We start from the raw sequence: 27,038 nt of genomic DNA, 5'->3' as shown, positions 1-27,038 counted from the left end.
CCAGGGCACAGCCTTCCCACTTGTTTTTTCCATTACTGTGGTTGCTGCAACCTCAAGAATCTCAGTGATGTTAAGCCTTTCTAACTCATGTCATGATCCATTTAATTAGAAATCATTCTTTTGACAGCTTCAGTGCATCATCCCATCCACCCTTCCAAACTGGCCAGGGAAATCTTGTGGTGAAATGCTTATGCCTTGACTCTGGGAGTGAATTGCTTTCATAGAATCACAAAGTCCCTACAGTGTGGAAGCAAGCCATTCAGCCTATCCAACCCATTGCGTCCCTCTGATGAGCATCCCATCCAGGGCAACCACCCTATCCTGTCCCTGCAACCCTGCATTTCCCATGGCTAATCCACCTAGCCTGGACATCGCTGGACACTGTGGGCAATTTAGCATGGCCAATCCACCGAAAACCTTGAACTGCATACAGTTCTGCTGTTCAAGCAAGGACTATATTCAGAAGATTCTATCCTTTATTTCCCTCTTCACAAATACTTTCTGAAAATAGAGATTGATTATTTCTAGCAATTTCTGTTTTTGTTTCTTATTTCAAGAAAAAGCAGTATTTTGCCTTTGTCTTCAACAGTTTGTAGATAAAAATGTAAATATCAAACTTTAGGGAGGTGGGAGAATGAACCTTCAAGGTTGTCCAAATTATTAGCATTATCACTATTAATAAACTATTAGCCTTTTGCTTAACCCAACTTCATCCAGATTAGTGTAGAGGCAAATATGAAAACAAGCGTGAATATGACCTTTATCCTCATCTCTCCTTCAGAAAATCTAGGCTTATGCCCATGTGTCACATCTGAACAAGTTGATTAGAATAACTACATTTATCAGTTCTGTGGTGTAATGGTGTTTAATAATGTAAATGAATATATTTCACAAATATTATTTATGCTGAACACAATTGTAATGTTTCTGTAAATTCTTGGTGATTTCATTTTGCTTTGACAATATACAAACAAATACCAGCGAAATGTAAGTCACACAGGAACACAGGAATGTTTTGATGAAATCCTCATCTGACTCTGACTAATAATCAAAAGATAAATATACTTTACATTTTTAGATAACATTCTAAAACAACAAGGTTGTATGTAGTGTAAAATTCTCAGTGAAGAATATATAATTGAAAAGAAGTTATTCACTGAACAGAAGGAACCGTAAATTGAAATGCAAATAATTAAATACAACAGAAAATTAGATTGAATTAAACTTAATTATGTTCATTGCAGGTTGTTCACCCAATACTAAAAAGTGTCTTTTGGAGGATTCCAAACTTCTTTCATTGAGCTGCAGTGGATCTATTTTAAGATAAGCCAAAGCAATTCTCTTCTGACAAAGACAAGGCTTTTCTAATCTTCTAAACAACATCTGGGAAATAGACAAGAAAGTAGAGGTCAATGAAATTAAGATAAAATATAGATTTTCATCTATCTATCACATATCATAGCTTCAGGACTAGTCAAAGCAACCAATTAAGTATTTTTTGAAATGTAATTATTATTGTAATGAAGGAAATACAGAAATTTGTATGCAGCCAAATCCTATAAACAGCAATGAAATCATTGTCCAGATAATTTGTTCCACTGAGGTTAGCTGAGGGTAAATGTTGGCTAGGCCACTGATGATCTTCATTACAGTGTCGTGGCATTGTTGATATTCATCTCCATGAACAGAGAGGACCTTGGTATAACAGATCATCTGAAAGATGTAAATAAGAATGAAAGCCCAATCCACTTATGGCTTTTGTTAATGTCATGAGTGGCAGAATCACAAATTTTGTTATAATTTATATTTATTTAGGCCTAATTTATAGTAAAGAACAAAACAGACTAGAAACTCATATGCTTTAGCTCTTGGGTGCAGGAGATGCGACTGTGTAACTGTTTAAATCCTGTTCTGAATTAGGTGGGTTGACATAAGTTTTATGCAGCCACCACATCTGCATGATCGTAGCATCTGGCCAAGCATGCCCTACATTGCTTTCTTTTCTTTTGCGCTGTTGTCTGCCTTTGTGCTCAGCATTGTGCAGAGAACCATGTGGTGCATTTAGCCAGCTCTTCTAAAAGACAGGTGCTCCCTCTTATAGGAAAGGTGCAATGAATATCAATGACAGCATTTCAATTATGGAATTTTGAATGGGAGGGCAGGGAAGATATGCAGGGTGATGGATGGGAACATTGTTTAAGAATAAAAGGTCTCCTATTAAAGGCAGAGGGTCATTAGAATGTGAAATTCTCTTCACTAGAAGGTAGTGGAGGCTGCGTCTTTAGATTTATTCAAGGCTAAGTTAAAAAAACTGTTGATGGGCAAGAGAGTATGAGTCAAGGTGAAGACAGGCAAATTAAGCTAATACCACAACCAATCAAACATGATTTTGATGACCAGTTAAACAGTCTTGAAAGGCCACATGGATGTATTGTTGCTCCAGAGTCCTATGTTCTTATGAATGTTCTTGGTGGAATAAAGTTGTTATCATTCTGTGGCATCATGGGGGTCAAGGACCACCCATAGAAAGGAATGAGAACAAGTTACCAGCTAAGTCACTTCCTACAGTCTTGAACTAAGAACCTGGCAATGGTTCCACAAGCGTTCTAATTATCTCATATCTATGTTTATGATTAGTAAGTGCATTGTCACATAACATCTGTTCAACCAAAGTTGAGCAACCAGTCTTTTTGTACATTTATTTTCTCCAACTAATATCCAATGAACCTTTCCGAAAGCGCTAATAATTGTCTTAAAGTGGAGTGCAATAATGAGCACAGTATATTGAAGTATATAATTAAGGCTTTGTGTCGATTCAACAATCCTTCTTGGCATTCATATGTGTACCTCTCAGGATAAAGTTTAGGTGATTTGGCCATGCTAAATTGCCCATAGTGTTCAAGGATGCGTAGGTTAGGTGTATTAGTCAGGGGTAAATATAGGATAATAGGGTAGGGTAATAGGTCTGGGTGGGTTACTCTTCAGAGGATTGGTATGGACTTGCTGGGCCGAAGGGTCTGTTTCAACACAGTTGGAATTCTAAATCTAAAAATAAAAAAAACTAGAAATACTGTAGTTGTTCTTTAAAAAAAACAGATTTTCCAACTGTATTTCTAAATCCTTCTACTCCACCACAGCAACATACCTATTAACATTCTAATTATTGCTTTTTAAAAAACCAAGTCGCACCTTGCATTTACTCATTTCATTTCACAACTCGTATTTAGACTTTTTTTTCCTATCTTTTGTTGAAACAAAAATATGCTTCTCAGATGTTTGAAATGACCAGCTAGTGGCTACATAGAAATAATGTACCAATTATAACAATTCACCTATTGATTCTTGAACGCAGTAATTCTTATTTGTGGTTTAATGAATGTTTAAAATGTAGTTGACCTAGAATTAATGTGAATCATTGCATCATTGCACAGCAAAATATCAATATCAACAAATGTTGAAGTTTTGATCTTCAAAAACAGCACAGAGGCTTCCAGTAACACTGCTCTGAGGAAGCAAACCAAAATTGTCTAAAGTGTCCAGACACTGAATAATTGTCTCGTGTCTTAACATCTACAAGGTAGCTCCAATTATACTATTGTTCAATATTTATTCCATTTTGCCCTTTCTGCCCTCGTGTACCCTGAGGAAAAGGTGAGGCTGTGTAGCTCAGTTCTTCTGTTATTCAAAATGGTGGCTACTGGTGGATGATCAGATTAATCAATGATGCAATAATTATTTTCAAAATGTTTAACAGATTATTGGAGATAAAATTGTATTGTCAGTGATTCACAAAGAATTACTATGGTGATGTAATGTTCCTTAAAATAATTTTAGAGATTGAGTTAATTTCACCTCATTTTGCTTGCTGAGTGAATGAAGAGTAGAATTTCTCTTCCTGTCTTTTCTGTGCAGTTGAAGGTTTTGAGGGCCATAAATGTTGTCTGACTTGAATGGTAAAGACGTCTTTGATGCCACTGTGAAGCCATTAAGTGATATGATGGAAAGTGTTCTGCATGTCTCCCTTTTCAGTTGATTTTCTGGTATAAACGTCTCATGCAAGTCATTAGCACCTAAAAGCAAGTATTGGAATACATAATGTGCAAATCAGTCTGCTTCACCTTCCCCAGCATCATTTAAACCTCTGTTATTTATTAATAGTATTTATTAATACTATTATTTTTCTGAGAATCCTTCCACAGGCTATACAATGGCAAGTTTGAACACTTCAATGTCCTGCAGTTGGACAAAGTACACTAGGCCATCAACCTGGGCACTGCTGATATCCTCTGAATTTCTAAAGCACCTTAGCTCATGACTCCACTCCCGGTTGGCCTAAACGTATACAGAAGTTATCTGAGGGAAGACTATCAAAATCCTATGCATGTCTCATGTCATCAGCCTTTCAGAGTCAGGCAAATTTTAAAGGAGATCCAAATCTATTTGTAAGAATGCACCTGAACTAGAACACTATGGTGGAGACAACTGATTGTTTAACACAGTTTTAAACTTGAACCTTTTGGTCCACAGATCTGTCACAAGACTGTGCTGCTTGCAGTCTATCTGAACCAGAGATATTGATCTAGATTTCTAAAGAAAACCTGTTCTGAGTTATTATGACACACTTCTAAACAGGGTGGATCTCAAACTCAGGTCTCTTGGTTCAGAGTTAGAGACACTACCAGTGCACCACAACAGACCTCACAACATATTTTAGTAGATATTCTAATCATCTTGTTCAGATGTGTAATGACACATCCTTGGAACAGGTGGGACATGAACCCAGGCTTTCTGGCTCAGACATAGGAATACTACCACTGCATCGTAAGAGCCCCAATGATGTATCTAAGTAGAGTTTTTTTTTGAAGATGACAGATGTGATTAAATATTCCTGAGTCTTTGTGTTTTCAGAGGTTAGTAAGAGCTGGTCTGACTTTGCAATCTGATATTTTCTAATCATCCTGTTCAGTGATGTTATGATGGACCTCTGGAACAGATGGGCATTAAAGTAGGGTCTCTCGATCAAAGTTAGGGGCACTATCCAGTGTCACAAAAACCCCCAATGATGTGTCCAAATAGATATTTTTCTAATTGACCTGCTCAGACATGTTATTATACAGATCTAGAGCAGGTGAGGTTTTTACCCAGGCCTCCAGACTCAGAGCTAGGATCACTACCACTGCACCGCAAGACACCTTTGATGCATTTATGTATAATTAACTAATATATAACAGACACCTTGTTACCCTATTACCTTCAGTCACTAGGTATTTAACGTTCATTATCGGAGCTTATTAGATACAACAGCAAAGATTCAAAATTACCATAAACTTCCTGGCCAATATCCTTGTTATCAGTGTGCTTCAAAGTAGTAGCATGATTGGTCCTACAGTACATTAAGGCAGAAGTGGCAAAACATCCCGAGTATAGACTAGGCAGGCTTTTAACAAGGAAGAAGTGTATGTGAGCAAGTCGTCACATTTCTCACTTTCATTGAAAATATATTTCAAAGGAATCTCAAAACAGGATGATTTGCTGTGACCTTCCTACCATTCACTACAGTCTGACATATGGACATATTCATCAAAATATCAAGCGTTTCCCCTCCCTGGGTTAGTGAAACCATTGAACTGCTAATCCAGCACAGACAGTTCAGGGTCAAGAGGCATATGGGTGACAACACTAGTGCCTGGAGGAAATAGATGAATGAGTTACCTCAGGAGACTGTCTTAGCCCCAACCCTATTCAACTCGTACATCAACAAACTGCCCCCCACCTGGTCCCGGTTTATCCATGCAGAAAACATCTGCTGTGTACTACAGGTTCAGACTTCATCTGAGCTGGAAGATGCATTACATAATGTTATGGCTGACTGATGACTGAAAGATGTGGAGCCTACAACCAAACACCAGTCAAACAGACTCTAGCACATTCCACCTTTGTAATGACAGCAATGTGAGGGTCTTGTAAATCATCCCGGATGGTTAGTGACTGAAGCATGTTCTCCACCTGTTTATCTAAGCATCACCCTTGACAGAACACTCACATAGAACAGCACTTTAACAGGAATCATAGAGTCATAGAGTCCTACAGCATGGAGACAGACCCTTTGACCCAAACTGGTCCAGGCCGAGCAAAAGGTCCATCAATGTTAACCCCATTTCCCTGCACTTGGCCCATACGCTTCTAAACCTTTCCTATTCATGTATTTGTCTAAATGCCTTTTAACTGTTGTTAATGGACCTGCCTCAACCACTTCGGCTGGCAGCTCATTCCATTTGAATACCACTCTCTGTGTAAAAAAGAGTTGTCCCTCAGGTTCCCTTTTATTCTTTTCCCTCTAATCTTAAACTGATGCCCTCTAGTTCTTGATTCCCCAACCGTGGGGAAAAGACCAATTGTATTCACTCTATCCATGCCTCTCATGATCTTAATCACTTCTATAAGATCCTGCTTCAGTCTCCTACATTCTAAAGAAAAAAGTCCTAGTTTGTCCAACCTCTCCCTATAACTCAGACCCTATGAGCCCTGGCAACATTCTTGCAAGTTTCTACTGCACTCTTTCCAGTTTAATAACATCCTTCCTATAGCAACGAGAAAGTGAGGACTGCAGATGTTGGAGATCAGAGTCAAAAAAGAGTCAATGCCCTCACTGATGAAGGCCACTGTTTCAAAAGTGTTCTGCACTGCCCTATCTACCTGTGACTCCACTTTCAGAGAACTGTGGCCTGAACTCCAAGGTCGCTCTGTTCTACGACACTCCTTAAGGCCCTACCATTCACCATGAAACTCCTACCTTGATTTGACTTTCCAAAATCCACACTTATCTATATTAAACTCCATTTGCCACTTCTTGGCCCACTTCCCCAGCTGATCAAAGTACTGCTGCAATTTCTGACAACCTTCTTCACTGTCCACGAAACCTCCTATTTTAGTGTCACCTGTAAACTTACTAATCATGCCTTGCACATTCTCATCCAAATCATTGATACAGATGACAAACAGCAATGGGCCCAACACCGACTCCTAAGGCATTCCGTGAGTCACAAACCTCAATCAGACAAGCATTCTTCCACTATTATCCTCTACTTCCTACCATCAAGCCAATTGTGTAACCAATTTGCCAGCTCCCTTTGAATTCCATGAGGTCTAACCTTTCAGAGCAGCCTACCATGTGGAACCTTATCAAAGGCCTTACTTAAATCAATACAGACTATGTCTACAGCCTTGCCCTTGTCAATCTTCCTGGTCACTTCATCAACGAATTCCATCAAATTTGTGAGGCGTGATCACCCATGCACAAAGTCATGCTGATTATTCCTAATCAAACTCTGTCTTTCCAAATACATGTACATTTTATCTCTGAGAATCTTCTCAAGTAACTTACCTACCACAGATGTTAAGCTTTCTGGTCTTTAGCTCTCAGGTTTTTCTTTGCAGCCCTTTTTGAATAAGGGCACAACTTTTGCTATTCTCCAGTCCTCCGGGACCTCCCCCATGGCTAACAATGATGTAAAAGTCTCAGCCAGGGCCCCCACAATTCCTTCTCTAGCCTCTTGGATGTATCTGGTCAGGGTCAGGAAATGTATCCATCTTCATACATTCTAATACATCCAACACCTCCTCTACTGTGATCTGGACTGTCCCCAAGATATCACCACTAACTTCCCCAAATTCCCAAGTCTTCATGTCTTTCTCCATCGAAAACACAGGAGAAATATTCATTGAGGACCTCACTCATCTGCTGCAGTTCTACACATACGAGTCCACTTGAGGGGTCCTATTCACTCTCTATTTATTCTTTTTCCTTTAATATACTTAAAGAACCTCTTTGGATTCATCATAATTTTCTCAGCCGAGGTTATTTCATGCCCCCTTTTTGCCATCTTGATTTCCTTCTTCAGTAAACTCCTGTATCCCCTATACAGTATACCTGTAAAAAAAACCTTCAGCAACCTCCTCAATAAACTGACTGACATCTTAAGGGATCCTAAACCAAATCCTTAAGGACCTCTTTCCTTGACATTATGTTCTCATCTGCAGAATATTGCTTCCTAGCACAATACCAACCCAACTCAACTCAACACTGTGTATCATTACAGGTACTCTTTTATCAATGCACCTACCTATCTCCTCCCCATCTCCATCCCCACCCCCCAACTCTCAACTCCACACCCCCAGCTCCTTGAACCGAGAAACTACCCAACAGGCAAGTTACTGGAGAAGATATACTCCAGTCCAAGCCTACTCTTATTGAATGACCTCCTCAATCCACTATCAGTCCCCCTTGCCTCACACCACTCTATATAGTTAAATGCACTATGACATGGAATTACGGACGAAGACCAATCTCAGGAGGATTAGATGGAAGATTGGTGTGAAAATCATCCCCAGAAACCACTCTTCCATAAAGCATTGATTTCAGAGCCAGGTTGAAGTGCAGTGATCTCCCATGAAACCATTGAATTCTTCGAAACCATTTTTGGTCTGACCATGGCTTCTGCAGCTGTCTAACATCTTTGGGATGGCCTGGACCAGCCAGGTTTCAGTTATGATACAATCCAAGCAACAAGTCACATTATTGAGGAGCATCTGCTGATTAAAATGTGAATGTGGTCTTAGAGAACATCATTTAACCACAAACAGGACTATTGCCTGGCACTGTGACTATACATATGCTAAGGAAATAAGAAGTTGGGGAACTGAGTTTGAGCTGCCAATCCACAACTCCATAGCAACATCCAGACATAAACACTTTCCTTTGGTACTGAGTTATTTTCACATTAAGAACAGAATCCCTCTATGTGTTATTTTTATGGTAAGTTCAAGGGCAATTAGGGATCAGCATTATGTGCTGGTCTTGGCAGCCACACCCACATTCCTTGAATGACATTTTTAAAGTGTCACATTAGTGGCTTATTGTGTCTTGGATTTCTGCTCACAAGGCTCCTTTCCTATGCTTCTCCTTTATTGATGAAAATGAACACTTCTTAGTGCACTGCCTTGGTTAAGGAATATTTTCCAGTTTGGGTGTATATGTGAGCTTATTTAAATTCAAAATCCTTCAGTTCTTACAAATGCACAGTTAGTACAATGTAAATCCCTGTTGTTGTAGGAGTGGGATTGAAATGCCAGTGTGGGTTAGACATGGAATATCATGTATAAAGTTGAAACATGCATTGAGCTATTGGTTAAAGCCTGGTTGGAGGAGTAAACTGTGAGGTGGTTTTCAAAGTGGCAGAAATATATGACAAGAAGAATAAAATTTGAAACTGAATTTCAGACTACATATTGGTGGGAGGCTCTGTTAATGTATGTTATGCATCGTGATTGGAAAAGATAAGCAAGCTCGGATCAAAAGATCAAAACATGCAGATGGGGATGGTGAGAGACCGTGCAAGAAACTGCAGAAGTGTGCTTGCTTACGGTCATGGTGTGGTTTGTAAAAAAGAATGCAAATAAAAGTTTTTGAATCAAAGTGTTATGGTTACCAGAAGCTAGTCAACAAACAGTGGTGGGGAGGTAGCACAATAGGATATAGGGATCGATGGATTGAAGGAGGGACAAAACTAAATCATATTTTTAACCTATAATGTGGGTTCAGACTCATAATAGGATCAAGGATGTGTTTTGACATGTTTACCTGAAGAAGCTGCGAGGAAGGGGAATGAATTGAGAGAATGGGTGCACACCTTTTTTGCAGAAGCATCAACAAAAAAAAATTCTTTAAAAACTTCTGATTTTGTACTTTTTACTCTATGTTCAGACGTCTCTGGGGAGGTGCTTTTCCATGCTTCGATACACTCCTCCTGATAGGATGACACACTGTCTGGCCGGTTGAAGCTATTGTGGGAAGACAAAGCATAATGGTCATTATACCAGTTCTCTGTGATATACTTCAAAATGTTCCTATTCACAACACACACTAACATATCAAAGAAATACCCTCCCCATTAGACCATCCATATATAGTTCCAGTTTCAATGGATGGAACCTTGCCAGGGTCTGACTGATGTGGACTATGGTAAAATGTGTGGCAGGATTGGATGAAATGTTCGGCAATGTCCATCTCAATTTCAAGATCAGCATACCACATGTAGTTTGCTTTTCTCAAGCAGGGTGACAAGATTCTCATGAGGGAGTGTTAAGTTGTCAACCGACACTTATTATTGCTTGTTAAGTGCCCTGTTAACAGAGCAACTCACCACTTTAATTTTCCAGGGTGGTCTTACCAAAATCACCATGCTAACTAACCATTGGGAAAACTCCACATGGAAACCAGAATAGCTTCTTGGAGACCTCCACTCACAGCTTGCTCCAGACCTCTATATTGAACACCAGGCACCAACCTTTTTGGGGCACTCTTAGGGTACTCACTGCATATCCACAATTATTGACATCTAACATGTGCAAGCCTGTAGGAGACCTCATGGTGTATCTCCAATCCACTTACTGGACTCTTCTGCACTTCAATGCTACACTTCTCAATGCACCACCAACTATCATTGTATGCTGCCACAAGGACACTGTGCTCAGGGACATGCACCCAGCTCATGGACAGGACCAGGCTGTATTTCCAGGCACTTCATTCGCCCTCATTGCATTCACTCACACTTGGTTTTTTTGGATGCTCACAACATATCTGCCTTGCATCCTCACAAACAGATGAGAAATACGTGCATCTGAAAGCCGAGGACCATCAGGAACCTGCAGCATGTGTGGAGTAGCCTGTTAATGTAAAGTCTTCAGCCATAAATGCCCTCACAATATAGTGAAGTAGCAGAACTGTGGCAGCTGGATTTCCATGGAATGCTGTACAACTGAGCAAGGGACGGTACTGTTAGCCTTTGTTTAGAGATGCGCGATGGACCAGACCAACCTCCCTCAAAATATATTAAGAAGATAGTCTAGATTCTGACTTTTTCTTATTTTAAAGATAAGTGTAAGGCGTTGTGTTCCGGATGCAATTCAATTGGTCAAACTACTAAGCTTGAGACAAAACACTATTTATTCATATCTTATAATTAAAACAAAGACAAAAATAAAAATGAAAGAAACGAATTGACTTAGAGTCATAGAGTCATAGAGATGTACAGCATGGAAACAGACCTTTCGGTCCAACCCGTCCATGCCGACCAGATATCCCAACCCAATCTAGTCTCACCTGCCAGCACCTGGCCCATATCCCTCCAAACCCTTCCTATTCATATACCCATTCAAATGCCTCTTAAATGTTGCAATTGTACCAGCTTCCACACACATCCTCTGGCAGCTCATGCATACACCATACACGTACCACCCTCTGCATGAAAAAGTTGCCCCTTAGGTCTTTTTTATATCTTTCCCTTCTCACCCTAAATCTATGCCCTCTAGTTCTGGATTCCCTGACCTCAGGAAAAAGACTTTGTCTATTTATCCTATCCATACCCCTCATAATTTTGTAAACCTCTATAAGGTCACCCCTCAGCCTCTGACACTCCAGGGAAAACAACCCCAGCCTGTTCAGCCTCTTCCTGTAGCTCAGATCCTCCAACCCTGGCAACATCTTTGTAAATCTTTTCTGAACCCTTTCAAGTTTCACAACATCTTTCCGATAGGAAGGAGACCAGAACTGCACACAATATTCCAACAGTGGCCTAACCACACTTATCTGGAACTCTCTCAAAATACTTAACAAAGTAATATATATATATATTAACTACTAATAATTAATTGTTCCAGAATAGTAATATTCCATAAATACAGCCTTGGCAAAGCAAAGTGTGTAAAATAGATTGTGTCACATGCTATTCTAGCAGCATGAAGAGAACCCTAGTTTTTACCTGTAACAGAGAGAGGAATAAGAGCTTCCAAATCCAGCTTCATGACCCAAGTAACTGCTACCGAAAGCAAAAGGTAGAATAAATCCTGGTTCTGTGGGAGTTTGATCCCAACCATTCAAGCTGCTTCTATTGTTTTAGGAAGGCACGGTGACTCAGAGGTTAGCACTGCTGCCTCACAGCACCAGGGTCCCAGATTTGATTCCAGCCTCGGGCGACTGTCTGTGTGGAGTTTGCACATTCTGCCTGGGTTTCCTCTGGATGCTCCAATTTCCTCCCACAGTCCAAAGATGTGCTGGTCAGGTGAATTGGCCATGCTAAATTGCCCATAGTGTTAGGTGTATTAGTCAGAGGGAAATGGGTGGGTTGCTCTCCGAGGGTCAGTGTGGACTTGTTGGGCCAAAGGGCCTGTTTCCACACTGTAAGGAATCTAAGCTAATTTTAAAAAACCCAAGGCCTCACAAGCTGTTTACTTTATTGGCTTTGTAGCAGATCACGTGGTACCTCTTTCTCAAACTTTCTTCATTTAAAAAAAGGACAAAATACACCTCTTAAAGGCATAGTATTGTCACCACTCCCCCCTTAAAAATGAGTCATCAATATACAAAGATGGCTTCATTTTAAAAACCTTAGGCTTTTAGAACATTACTATACATACATAACATTGACTCTAAGCATGCAAATATTCACTACTTCAGTCTGTTTTCCCTGCTACCAATTGCTTTCGAATTCCTTCATCAATTACATTCACTCGTCCTGCCACATGTATAATTTTCAAATTGAATGGCTGCAATAACATGCTCCATCTAAATTTTTCCAAAAGCTTTAAGGGGTTATGATCAGTATCTACAATTGTCTCTGACACATTACTGGCAACATAAATGTTGAAATGTTTCAACACCAACTCAAGGTCTTCTTCTCAATTGTGGATTGTTTCTGTTGATGCTCATTTAATTTTCTAAAAAAAATACTCAATAGGTCTTTCTATCTTCTTGTCGTCTTGTTGCAAGAGTACAACACTGAAACCCACACTACTTGCATCGATAGCCACCTTGAATGTCTTTGAGTAATTATGTGTGGCTAACGCTGGGGCAATGGTTAACTCAGCTTTCAGACAGTCTGCCATTCACTGAACTTTTCTGCACTACTTCAACAAGTTAGTCAATGGAGCAACGCACTGCTAAAATTCCATATGAATTCCTGATAAAAACCACTCAGTCCCAGGAATCATAGTACTTCTCTCTTCACTGATATTCAAAACACCCCAAAACCTTTGTTTTCACATCCCATGGTGCCATTTGTCCATGTCCAATGGCACGGCCGGGAAACTGACTTGAGCTTTAAGCTACAGGAGCTCATTTCTTGGGCTGGTAAATTATTACAGAAGGTTCATACATAACCTGGCACCTTTGCATCAACACCTAAAAAAGGGGCAACATTGGAAATGGTCACATAGACAAGACCTAGCTTTCACTGAAGTAAAGACACAGCTATTATCTTCTAAGCCACTGGCACACTATGATCCTAAGCCAGATCTGGTATTGACTTGCAATGCCTCCCCATATGGCATTGGGTGGTATTAGCTCATAGGTGGCCCAGAAGCCCTGCATACAGGACTTTGGCTAATGCAGAGCATACAAATGCCCAGATAGAGAAGAAAGGTTTGGCGGTCATATTGGAGACCGGAAGTTCCACCAATACCTTTATGGGCAATGGTGTATGCTGACAATGATACTGAATGTGAAAGCTGCATAGCAGTTACAATGGACTTTATCTGTGCTGGGTCATGGAGATCTTGGCATTGCCCTCTCCTGCCAGGGTGAGGATTGGTCCCCTCATAGAGGAGGTGAATGTCAGGTACCTTGTCACTCATCTTGGCTCTCTCTGCCTTATTCTGGAATAATTTCTTGTGGAATGAGACAAAGGGAGGTATTGAGTGAAATGAAAGTGACTCGCACAGCTCTTAATGCTGGTGCAAATAGGAGCAAAGTGGTGAGGTGTGCAGAGTAAATAAGTATAAAGCACAGAGGGCATGCAGGATAAGTAGTCTGAGTGGTTGGGTGGATCAGAGTGACTGAGGCTAGATGCTGCATGCAATAGTGAACCAAGTAAGCTATAAGACTTGGTTGCACATGGCTGCAGTAGTAGAGATAGAGTGAAGTAGCAGAAAGAAGATGTTCTTCCTGCACTGCTGGGTATTCTTCCAAATTGAGGACACCACACTGACTCTGAAAGTAGCTTTACATTTGGCTGGCTGGGTCTATTCACCAGGACTTCAAGGTCACTGTCAATAAAACCTGCTCTGCTGGCCATCTCGGAAGCGATTCTTCCCTCACTGTAACTGGGAATGGCAGTTCCTGGTGAGCAGTGATTCACCTGGTGTACAGTTGGAGTTTAAATATGGCACCAACAGCAGAAATCCCACAAGATTCCAGCAATGGCAAGTGCTTCAGCCACTCATGAAGGCAAGATAGCACAAGCATAGGGCCACTGAAACATGGTGTGTTCATAAGGAGGTGAGCAATATAACATTGTGTGAGATAGCTTGCGAGAGCTCATGAGCGAAATCATGAAACTCCCTGAAACTGACACTTGGCTGACTTGGTAAACTCTGTCCATGGTTTTTCCTGTATTATTTTGTTTTTGGTCTTAAATATTACAGAATTATTCTCAGTGCTACACAGCACCTGACTCCATGTCCTTGAAAAACAAGACATATGTGGACATCTCAGGGCCCAAATTGTTGGGTAGAAAGCACTTGTTCAAACATAACACAAGTGAGGTATCTGTATTCCATTTTCTTGAAGATCTCTGGATTTATTAACAGCTAAACTAATATAGACATTGTAGAGTAATCTCCAGACACAGCCTGTGTCTTGAGTGCTACAGTGCAGAGAGTCTGTGGCCTATGATATCATTTGGGTATTTGGTTATTACACATGTTGAGCTCTTAAACAGACACTAATCTGAAGGTGAAAACACAACACTCACCATATTTAGTAATGGTAACCATGTTCTTTACCCACATTTTGAAACTGGCATTAAGTATTTGCATTTTCTACCAAGGTCTCCTTTCCAAAATTAGTTTGCTCTTTGACAGCCCACACCATTGCAGCAACACCAAAATGAGTGTGAGGAATTTCCTGCAACCAATAACTAAACTAACTTCTGGAGTGGATTTGAGGAGGAATACTTCACATGGCTCCCACTTACTGGTCACCACTGTAACCCTCAGTCTCCTCATACCACACATGAATGCATGGAGAAAGGGTGAGACACAGGTAACATGAAAAATAAACTTGCAAGTTAATGAATAACATTGAAAAGTGCACCCTATTGTGATATTGACAACTTACTAGCCAGGAAATTTGCTGAATAAATGACATCTCATCAAATTGCATCATTAGACCTTTCTATTTCACACTTTAGCTGAACATAGGATTATGGGTGGCATGGTAGCACAGTGGTTAGCACTGCTGCCTCACACCACCAGAGACCCGGGTTCAATTCCCGCTTCAGGCATCTGTCTATGTGGAATTTGCACATTCTCCCCGTGTCTGCGTGGGTTTCCACCCACAGTCCAAAGATGTGCAGATTAGGTGAATTGGCCATGCTAAATTGCCTGTAGTGTTAGGTGAAGGGGTAAATGTTGGGGAATGGGTCTGGGTGGGTTGCTCTTCGGAGGGTTGGTGTGGACTTGTTGGGCCGAAGGGCCTGTAAGTAATCTAATCATAAATCATAGGGTTTGTAATTACACAGAAAACCATAGATTAGAATTAGTCAGCATGGTTTTGTGAGGAGCAGATCATGCTTCACAAACCTTATTGAATTCTTTGAGGATGTGACAAAACATGTTGACAAAGGTAGAGCAGTGCATGTGATGTACATGGATTTTAGTAAGGTGTTTGATAAGGATCCCCATGGTAGACTATTCAGAAAGTAAGGAAGCATGGGATACTTGGAAACCTGTCTGTTTGGATACAGAGTTGACTGGCCCATAGAAGACAGAGGGTGGTGGTAGATAGAAAGTATTCAGCCTGGAACTCTATGACCTGTGAGACATAGAGAAAGTGGACAGCCAAAGACTTTTTCCCATGGCAGAAATGTGTATCACAAGAGAGCACAACTTTAAGATAATTGGAGGAAGGTTTAGGGGAGATGTTAGAGGTAGGTTCTTTACTCAGAGAATGGTGGGTGTGTGGAATGCACTGCCAGCAGTGGTAATAAACTCAGGTACATTAGGGACATTTGAGCAACTCAAAATAGGCACATGGAAGTTAGTGCAATGAAGGGTATGTAGATTAGTTTGATCTTAGAGTAGGATAAAAAGACTGGCACAACATTGAGGGCCAAGGGGCCTGTACTGTGCTGTACTGTTCCATGTTGCAAAAACTGCGCAAAGATTTCAGGAAGTGTGAGCTGGCAACAGTAAGATCAGTAAAATAACTTGGATGTTGGTGAATGGACGGACTCTTGGTCTGTTTCTTAATTCATGAAATGAAAGAATAGAACATTAAACAGAAGAACAAGTGGGAAGGAGTCAGAGTCAATTAGGTATAGTAAAAGGAAGGAAAAGAATAAACAGACTTGATTAAGAAAAAGACAAAATGTGGAAGAAATGAAAGCTAAATGCTTTTCAAAAAAACATCCTTCTTAATTTTTAATTGCCTTTAAGAATAACTGACAATCTGCAAGAATGATACTCCACAACTTCTATTTCCGTTTTTGTGCCAAAGAGATTGAATGATATTGCAGGAGTATACATCAGGCATTAAGAGAATGTTTCAATATTAAGCATCAGTCTGTGGAGCAATGAATATGTTTCAATTTCATAAATGCAGTAATTCTATGAAACCTGTGGAGCAGTTGTCAATAAGCTCTGTTTTGTTTTGACAGGTTAAAGAGGTATCACAAATTATTCAGCATTTTGTGGTGATATGCCATTAATAAGATGTCTGTTCCTCACCATAAATTGTTGACTTACTGACACACCAATAGCAGCGTGCACACTTAATTGTCTTTTTTTTCCAGCAAATTTTGAGCCAATATTTTAATTCTCAATTCAGCAGATTCAAAGCTCAAGTCTAAACTTCCCACAGTATTGAACTGAGGACAGTTTTCATTCACACAATCAAGTCTGTCATAAGGAGTAACTGTCATGTCACCTTTCTTTGTTCTTCACTTCCTCATTCTGTTTTTCAGAGGTTTGAGAATTTTCCATGCAGTCAGCAAATACAGTAGACATAGCCTAAACAAGAAATATAACCTGATTAATTGCAATCATTGTTCTATTTACAAATATTTCCACAAGGCTTCTCTTGATTCCAGAATGGACACTAAAGGGACTCAGTGCCCTCTCCTTTGATGGGTTTGATGTGAGGGATTCAAGACGGATGGTGATGGCTGGGGACCAGGCTGCCTTTCTCCCTGCTGGCCTGATTTAAACCATGCTGAGAGTAACATCATGCCTCACGGATCCATTCAAATGGCATTTTATGTAGACCCAGGGCACATTGTGATTAACCCTTACCTTGGATTTACAATTAGCTTGTGATTCTGAACCGGCCTTCTGATTTTCATCCATTAGCTTTGTGCCGATATTTGGTGGAATCTTTTCTTTCTCCTCACATTGTAGTGATAAATAACTGAATGTAGAAAGATGGAAAATGTGTGAAGTTCTGTTTGAGAAAGCTGGTAAAATGTAACAGTTTGAGTACTTTTGGTATTCACACTTTCACCAGATTGGTACTGAACTTCTAAAATATGATTATCAGTGTGGTCAGATATGTTTTATCTTTTTAATTGTTTCCTCAGCTTCCTCCCTGGCTAGGAATTTCCATTTTCAAGGCTACGTGTGGGGCCGGGTGTCTTTCAGGTTGAGTAAGCCCTTGCCCATATCAGCATGGAAACCTGCCAGATCAAGTGCCTATCAGGTGCTTAAACATTGACTAGTGGGCATCTTGATCAACCAGGTCCCTAGACCAAGATTTTTTGCCCTGCTTGAAGTGGTCAATTGGTAATGAGCAGCCACTGTGGGCTGTAGCAATGCATCCAAGGCCTAGGCTAATGGGCAAACAACAGGACCAGGGTCAGTGGAAAGGCAAGTGATGTTTTTGAGATGGTGGGATTATTGTGGGATAGGGGTCATGGGAGAGGGATTTCAGGGTGATTTTCAGCAGCCAAATCCCTGCCTCATCTGCTCCCAGATTGAGGTAAATGGGGTTCTACCCCAACCAATCCAACAGGCATCCAGCTGTCCAGTTTTCCCGGTCAGGAAAGCAGTCATTTTTTTTAACCACCAGGAAGGCGGATAATCAAGTCAATGGTTGGTGAGGCTTTTAATTGGTTGTTTATTAACCACTTAAAGGCTTTAACTGGTATTTTGTCAGAAAGATTAACAATGTACTTCTCAGCTCAGAACTAAATTGTCAACTGCCGCCAATCCGGCCAATTATTTTCACTTTCCTCCATCTTCCCTACTATATCTTGAGAGAGCAAAACTCCCCCGCCATACGTTCTTTGTCAAACAATTAAGAGAAACCTGCTGCTCAGTCTCTTCTCTAATCACTAGGATATACTCAAGATCAGCCTTGTATTTTCCTGCCCACTGTTTTCCTGTTGAGAAGTTGTGCCAAATTGCACGCTAATACCATACAGCACAATAACATATCTATACACAAACCTCAACTTCACCATTTCAGCAGATTGGAGGTTGTCCCGTTCGAGTGTTGACATGAGACTTTTTCCCTTAATCTGAATGGACTGCCTGGAAAACAGATCTAAGGGTCAGGCTGCATGTTGGCTGCATGTCAAAAAGAAACATCTTCTTTAAAAGGAGTTGCTGCTGTCCATGATAATTACGCAATGTAAAATGGCAGTAAGTGCACAGCACACGTTTTGAGATGTGAACAACAACTGGCCATGGGAAAGACTCTGACTTACACGTATGGTAAAAGAGAACAGTGCTGCATTTAGCAGTGGGTCATCCATCATGGTGCCTGGGAATAATTTGAAGGGAGAATTAATACAATGTTCCAGATTTGCTGGTGATATTTTAAATCAACCTATTCAGGTGATATTTTAAATCACCTACACATCTCTGCAGCAGGTGTCCTGGTTCTCATGAACCCAGGTACCCTGGCTCAGAGTTGGGACACTACCACTGTGCTACAAGAGCTCCCTGAGCTTTGGTGGACATGGGAGGAAGAAAAAAGGTTAAGTTGTCATCAAAGAAAGGATCCAATGAATGAAATTAATGGCATGTGCCCATTAAAGCTCTTTTTGAATCAAAAAATCAGCCCAGAATATGGATTTTGACTGATAGCTGAGTCAGAAACTAAAAAGATGAAATAGGGTCTATCATCTTGATTGACAGCTCTGTGGCAGGATATTTCTCCTGCAGATTTTTAATGTGTGGCTGGAGAATGTAAAAGTCAGTCAATATATGGCCAATTGAAACCAAGCTCATTTGGTTCTGGCAGTGATTCATCATGGAAGGACTGAACTTTTTGTTTCAGTAGACATTGATAGGGCATAGAAAAACACATTTTATTGTTTTGATATATGTTGTAGCAATCAGTGACATTCAATACATTTTGTTTGTTTGTAGGCTATGTCTTCTGATAAACTGTATACTAATCTGCCTATGGAATCATCTGGTGCATTCCAAAATGCTAATGTACATAGACAAGGGCCAGGATTGCACTATCATTGTTGTTTAGCCAGGAATGGAGCAGCTGAGGGGCTGCAGGAATGTGAAGTAAAGTGGAGTTGCTACTGTGATGATACTGCTCCTTTACAAGGTTATGTTGTCCTTGGTTTTTGTTGCCTCCTCTACTTTTAATTGTAATTCAAACTTTCATTTCTGTTGCCTTTTCCTTATCTTTTGCCTCTAACTCAAGCTGCTTCATTTTCAATTGGATTTTAGCTATCTCCAAAGATTCTGATGGCATTTCCAGCAAATATAAATGCAGAGCTATTGCTGTAATTATCTCTCCTTTCCTTATGGAAAGAGGCAGCTCTAATGCCAACTTGTCTGCTAATTCCAGCATCTCGGCCTTAATCACCTTTTGTAAAACCATCAAAATCATTTTTTCCATCCCCAGAAATCTCTTAAGAGACTGAAAGAGCCATTGATATCCCAAGCACAATTTAAACCAACCAAAATAAACACGCAGAACAAAATACACTGACACCTGATACTTGCTGCCTTTGAGTCCAACAACCCTAACCCCAATTTGGAATTGTAGAACAAAAGAAAGGAAAGGCTGGAAGGTGTAGGGAATGCTGGATGACTAAAGAAATTTAGGGTTTGGTTAAGAAAAAGAAGAAAGCATATGTTAGGTATAAACAGGAGAGATAGAGTGAATCCTTAGAAGAGTATAAAGGCCGTTGGAGTATACTTACGAGGGAAATCAGGATGAAAAAAGGGGACATGAGATAGTTTTGGTGAATAGAATTAAGGAGAATCCAAAGGGTTTTTACAAATACATTAAGGACAAAAGGGTAACTAGGTAGAGAATAGGGCCTCTCAAAGATCAGCAAGGTGGCCATTCTGTGGAGCTGCAGGAGATGGGGGAGATACTAAATGAGTATTTTGCATCAATGTTTACTGTGGAAAAGGACATGAAAGACATAGAATGTAGGGAAATACATGGTGACATCTAGAAAAATGTCCATATTACAGAGAAGGAAGTGTTGGATGTTTTGAAAATCATAAAAGTGGATAAATCCCCAGGACCTGATCAGGCGTACCCGAGAACTATGTGGGAAGCTAGAGAAGTGATTGCTGGGCCCCTTGCAGAGATATTTGTATCAGCGATAGTCACAGGTGAGGTGGCAGAAGACTAGAGGTTGGCTAACATGCTGCCACTATTTAGGAAAGGTGTTAAGGACAAGCCAGGGAACTATAGACTGGTGAGTCTGATGTCGGTGGTGGGCAAGTTGTTGGAGGGAATCCTGAGGGACAGGATGTACATGTATTTGGAAAGGCAAGGACTGATTTGGGTTGGTCAGCATGGTTTTGTGCGTGGGAAATCATGTCTCACAAACTTGATTGAATTTTTTGAGGAAGTAACAAAGAGGAGTGATGAGGGCAGAGTGGTAGACATAATCTATATGGACTTCAGTGAGGCGTTTGACAAGGTTCCCCATGGGAGACTGGTTAGCGAGGTTAGATCTCATGGAATACAGGGAGAACTTGGCTCAAAGGTAGAAGCAGTTCAGGCAGCATCCGAGGAGCAATAAAATCGACGTTTCGGGCAATAGCCCTTCTTTAGGAATCCTGATGAAGGGCTTTTGCCCAAAACGTCGATTTTACTGCTCCTCGGATGCTGCCTGAACTGCTGTGCTCTTCCAGCACCATTAATCCAGAATCTGGTTTTCAGCATCTGCAGTCATTGTTTTTACCTCAAAGGTAGAAGACAGAGGGTGCTGGTGGAGTGTTGTTTTTCAGACTGGAGGCTTGTGACCAGTGGAGTGCCACAAGGATCGTTGCTGGGTCCACTACGTTTCGTCATTTATATAAATGATTTGGATATAAGCAGAGAGGTGTAGTTAGTAAGTTTGCAGATGACACCAAAATTGGACAGCGAAGAAGGTTACCTCAGATTACAACAGGATCATGACCAATGGGCTGAGAAGTGGCAGATAAATGTGAGGTGTGCATTTTGGGAAAGCAAATCTTAGCAGGACTTATACACTTAATGGTAAGGTCCTAGGGAGTGTTGCTGAACAAAGAGACCTTGGAGTCCAGGTTCATAACTCCCTGAATGTGGAGTCACAGTTAAATAGGATAGTGAAGAAGGCATTTGGTATGCTTTCCTTTATTGGTCAGAGTATTGCGTACAGGAGTTGGGAGGTCATTGCGTTACCCGAAACACTACTCGGGTAGTGTCTCCCACCCATCCTCCTCCTCTAACCAAAACAAATGGTTCTGTGCGCCAGATTGGTAAAGTAACAAGTTTATTTTTTATTCCTTATTTTTCAACAATCTCTTTGGGAATTTAGAATAGTGGGAATGGAGGTTAGGGTTACCACTAGTGTCCCTGCTGACTACATCTGTGGGAAGTGCACCCAACTCCAGCTCCTCGAAAACCGCGTTAGGGAACTGGAGCTAGAGTTGGATGAACTTTGGGTCATTCGGGAGGCAGGGGGGTTATTGAGAGGAGTTACAGGGAGGTAGTCACTCCTCAGTACAAGAAGAAGGCAGATGGGTTACAGTCAGGGGCCGGAAAGGGAACCGGCTGGCAGTGCAGGGATCCCCTGTGGCCATTCCCCTCAACAATAAGTATACTGTTTTGGGTACTGTTGGGGGGCGGGGGACTTAGCAGGGGAAAGCAGTGGGGCACAGGACTCTGGCACACAGTCTGTCCATGCTGCTCAGAAGGGAAGGGGGAAGAGGAGCAGAGCAGTAGTCATTGGGGACTCCATAGTCAGGGGGACAGATAGGAGGTTCTGTGGGGATGAGAGAGACTCACGGTTGGTGTGTTGCCTCCCAGGTGCCAGGGTTCATAATGTCTCTGATTGTATTTTTGGGATCCTTAAGGGGGAGGGGGAGCAGACCCAAGTCATGGTCCACATAGTCACCAATGACATAGGTAGGAAGAGAGATGGGGATTTAAGGCAGAAATTCAGGGAGCTAGGATGGAAGCTTAGAGCTAGGATGGAGTTGTTGTCTCTGGTTTGTTGCCCGTGCCACATGCTAGTGAGGCGAGGAATAGGAAGAGAGAGGAGTTGAACACATGGCTACAGGGATGGTGCAGGAGGGAGGGTTTGGAATTCTGGGATAATTGGGGCTCTTTCTGGGGTAGGTGGGACCTCTACAAGCAGGATGGTCTTCATCTGAACCAGAGGGGTACCAATATCCTGGAGGGGAAATTCGCTAAGGCTATTGGCATGGGTTTAAACTAATCCAGCAGGGGGATGGAAACCAAAATTGTAGATCGAGTTTAGAAAAGATTGAGAGGAGGGAGGTCCGAAATCAGGTTTCAGGGACGCAAGATGGCACCGGCAAGCAAGAAGTTGGTTTGAAGTGAGTCTACTTCAACGCCAGGAGCATCCGGAATAAGGTGGGTAAACTTGCCGCATGGGTTGGTACCTGGGATTTCGATGTTGTGGCCATTTCGGAGACATGGGTAGAGCCGGGACAGGAATGGTTGTTGCAGGTTCCAGGATTTAGATGTTTCAGTAAAAACAGAGAAGATGGTAAAAGAGGGGGAGGTGTGGCATTGTTGGTCAAGGACAGTATTATAGTTGCAGAAAGGATGTTTGGGGACTTGTCAACTGAGGTAGTATGGGCTGAGCTTAGAAACAGGAAAGGAGAGGTCACCCTGTTGGGAGTTTCCTATAGGCCTCTGAATAGTTTCAGAGATGTAGAGGAAAGGATAGCAAAGATGATTCTCGATAGGAGTGAGAGAGACAGGATAGTTGTCATGAGGGACTTCAACTTTCCAAATATTGACTGGAAACACTATAGTGTGAGTACTATATATGGGTCCATTTTTGTCCAGTGTGTGCAGGAGGGCTTCCTGACACAGTATGTAGACAGGCCAACAAGGGGCGAAGCCACATTCGATTTGGTACTGGGTAATGAGCCCACCCAGGTGTTAGACTTGAAAGTAGGTGAGCACTTTGGTGATAGCGATCACAATTCTGTTATATTTACTTTAGTGATAGAAAGGGATAGGTGTATACCACTGGGCAAGAGTTACAGCTGGGGGAAAGGCAATTACAATGCGATTAGGCAAGATTTAGGAAGCATAGGATGGGGAAGGAAACTGCAGGGGATGGGCACATTAGAAATGTGGAGCTTATTCAAGGAAAAGCTCCTGTCCTAGATAATTATGTACCTGTCAGGCAGGGAGGAAGCTGTAGAGTGCGGGAGCTGTGGTTTACGAAGGAAGTGGAATCTTTGGTCAAGAGGAAGAAGAAGGCTTATGTTAGGATGAGATGTGAAGGCTCAGTTAGGGCGCTTGAGGATTACAAGGTAGCCAGGAAAGACCTAAAGAGAGAGCTCAGAAGAGCCAGGAGGAGACATGAGAAGTTGTTGGCGGATAGGATCAGGGTAAACCCTAAGGCTTTCTATAGGTATTTAAGGAATAAAAGAATGACAAGAGTAAGATTAGGGCCAATCAAGGATCGTAGTGGGGAGTTGTGTGTGGAGTCAGAGGAGATGGGGGAAGCACTAAATGAATATTTTTCGACAGTATTCACTCTAGAAAACGACAATGTTGTTGAGGAGAATACTGAGATACAGGCTACTAGACTAGGTGGGATTGAGGTTCACAAGGAAGAGGTATTAGAAATCCTGCAGAGTGTGAAAATAGAAAGTCCCCTGGGCCAGATGGGATTTATCCTAGGATCCTCTAGGAAGCCAGGGATGAGATTTCAATGCCTTTGGCATTGATCTTTAAATCGTCATTGTCTACAGGAATAGTGCCAGAAGACTGGAGGATAGCAAATGTGGTTCCCCTGTTCAAGAAGAGGAGTAGAGACAACCCTGGTAATTATAGACCAGTGAGCTTTACTTCAGTTGTTGGTAAAGTGTTAGAAAAGGTTATAAGAGATAGGATTTATAATCATCTAGAAAAGAATAATTTGATTAGGGATAGTCAGCACGGTTTTATTAGGATAGATTGTGCCTCACAAACCTTATTGAATTCTTTGAGAAGGTGATCAAACAGGTAGATGAGAGTAAACTGGTTGATGTGGTGTAAAAGGATTTCAGCAAGGTGTTCGATAAGGTACCCCACAGTAGGCTATTGTACAAAATGCGGAGGAATGGGATTGTGGGAGATATAGCAGTTTGGATCAGTAATTGGCTTGCTGAAAGAAGACAGAGGGCAGTGGTTGATGAGAAATGTTCATCCTGAGGTCCAGTTACTAGTGGTGTACCGCAAGGGTCGGTGTTGGGTCCACTGCTGTTCGTCATTTTTATAAACGACCTGGATGAGGGCGTCGAAGGGTGGGTTAGTAAATTTGCAGACGACACTAAGGTCGGTGGAGTTGTGGATAGTGACGAAGGATGTAGTAGGTTACAGAGAGACATAGGTAAGCTGCAGAGCTGGGCTGAGAAGTGGCAAATGGAGTTTAATGTGGACAAGTGTGAGGTGATACACTTTGGTCGGAGTAACCGGAATTAAAGTACTGGGCTAATGGTAAGATTCTTTGGAGTGTAGATGAGCAGAGAGATCTCGGTGTCCATGTACATAGATCCTTGAAAGTTGCCACCCAGGTTGACAGGGTTGATAAGAAGACATATAGTGTTTTAGCTTTTATTAATAGAGGGATCGAGTTCCGGAACCATGAGGTTATGCTGCAGCTGTACAAAACTCTGGTGTGGCCGCACTTGGAGTATTGTGTACAGTTCTGGTCACTGCATTATAAGAAGGATGTGGAAGCTTTGGAAAGGGTGGAGAGGAGATTTACTGGGATGTTGCCTGGAATGGAGGGAAGATCTTAAGAGGAAAGGCTGAGGACCTTGAGGTTGTTTTCGTTAGAGAGAAGATTGAGAGGAGACTTAATAGAGACATATAAGATAATCAGAGGGTTGGATAGGGTGGACAGGGAGAGCCTTTTTCCAAGTATGGTGACGGCGACCACGAGGGGGCATAGCTTTAAATTGAGGAGTGATAGATATAGGAAAGATGTCAGAGGTAGCTTCTTTACTCAGAGAGTAGTAGGGGTATGGAATGCTTTGCCTGCAATGGTAGTAGATTTGCCAACTTTAAGGAAATTTAAGTCGTCCTTGGACAAGCATATGGATGTACATGGAATAGTGTAGGTTAATGGGCTTCAGATTGGTATGACAGGTCGGCGCAACATCGAGGGCTGAAGGGCCTGTACTGCGCTGTAATGTTCTATGTTCTATTTTGCGGCTGTACCCAATATTGGTTAGGCCACTGTTGGAATATTGCGTGCAATTCTGGTCTACGTCCTGTTGGAAGGATGTCATGAAATGTGAAAGGGTTCAGAAAAGATTTACAAGGATGTTGCCAGGGTTGGAGGATTTGAGCTAAACAGCCTGAATGGGCGTCGCCAGCTCTCACAGATCCAGATTTCTGGGTTTTGTTTTTCCATCCTGGCTGCTACACTCTCTGAGTTTTCTCTTGATGTTTTTCCTCCTGGATTAGTTTGGAAAGATGTTGTGAAGCTTGAAAGGGTTCAGAAAAGATTTACAAGGATGTTGCAAGGGTTGGAGGATTTGAGCTATAGGGAGAGGTTGAATAGGCTGGGGCTGTTTTCCCTGGAGTGTCGGAGGCTGAGGGGTAACCTTATAGAGGTTTACAAATTCATGAGGGGCATGGATAGGATAAATGGACAAAGTCTTTTCCCTGAGATGGGGGACGTCCAGAACTGGAGGGCATAGGTTTAGGGTGAGACAGAAGAGATATAAGAGACCTAAAGGGCACCTTTTCACGCAGAGAGTGGTACGTGTATGGAATGAGCTGCCAGAGAAAGTGGTGGAGGCTGGTACAATTGCAACATTTAAAAGGCATCTTGATGGGTTTATGAATAGGAAGGGTTTGGAGGGATATGGGCCGGGTGCTGGCAGGTGGGACTACATTAGGTTGGGATATCTGGTCGGCGTGGACGAGTTGGACCCGAAGGGTCTCTTTCTCATATCTCTATGACTCTGTGACTCTAAATCCTGCAAAGTGCTCCAGTTATGGACCAGACCAGACCCTCTCAAAACATTTCAAGGAAGTAGCACACTTCGCTAATTGCTTTAAGCAGGTGTAAGGCAGATATCCCAGGAGTGATGCAGCTTGACAAACCACTTAGTTTTAAACAAAACAGAGTGTATTTACAAGAATACTGAATGAAGCACAAACAAAAGAGTACAAAATATAGAATAACTTAACTTATCCCAAAACCCAATAGATTATCCCAATTTAATAATGCTGTTCCAAATACTGGCAACAATCCCCACAAACACCCCTTGACAAAAGAAAGAAAAATCCAACACAGGTTCTTACAGGAGAGATGTCACAGAGAGGGAGGATCAGCATGGACCTGCTTCTTTGGGTCGACCTGCTTCTTTGGGTCTAGCAGCTTCACAACGACTGACTACTTTCAGTGAACAGCCAGACTGCTAAAGCCAAACCAAACCAGAGTAAAGCTGAGCTGGGAGAACTGGCCACTCCCCTTTCATTGTACAAGTGTTTTATTTGAACGCATTTTGTCTGAGGCAGTGTCAGTTAGCTATAATCAAATTGGCCC

The 27,038-nt window shown here is 41.6% G+C and overlaps 1 protein-coding gene across 1 annotated transcript in view; it reads right to left on the bottom strand.

Moving 5' to 3' along the window:
* Nucleotides 1–1,393: 1,393 nt before the first annotated feature.
* Nucleotides 1,394–27,038, bottom strand: part of LOC122554277 (uncharacterized) — a 260,968-nt gene continuing 235,323 nt past the window's right edge. The window contains exons 28-33 of the mRNA XM_087990318.1: nucleotides 18,499–18,582; nucleotides 17,347–17,461; nucleotides 16,982–17,064; nucleotides 9,641–9,840; nucleotides 3,853–4,070; nucleotides 1,394–1,713 (exon numbers count right to left, since the gene is read on the bottom strand). Coding sequence (XP_087846444.1) covers nucleotides 1,513–1,713; nucleotides 3,853–4,070; nucleotides 9,641–9,840; nucleotides 16,982–17,064; nucleotides 17,347–17,461; nucleotides 18,499–18,582 — 901 coding nt within the window. The 3' untranslated portion in view covers nucleotides 1,394–1,512. The remainder of the gene's footprint in view (nucleotides 1,714–3,852; nucleotides 4,071–9,640; nucleotides 9,841–16,981; nucleotides 17,065–17,346; nucleotides 17,462–18,498; nucleotides 18,583–27,038) is intronic.

Source organism: Chiloscyllium plagiosum, unplaced genomic scaffold (genome assembly GCF_037043375.1).
Source record: "Chiloscyllium plagiosum isolate Xiang-an unplaced genomic scaffold, Cpla_swu_hap1 HiC_scaffold_9, whole genome shotgun sequence".
In the NCBI taxonomy this organism is placed as follows: Eukaryota; Metazoa; Chordata; class Chondrichthyes; order Orectolobiformes; family Hemiscylliidae; genus Chiloscyllium; species Chiloscyllium plagiosum.
This window is presented reverse-complemented; position numbering and strand designations above follow the sequence as displayed.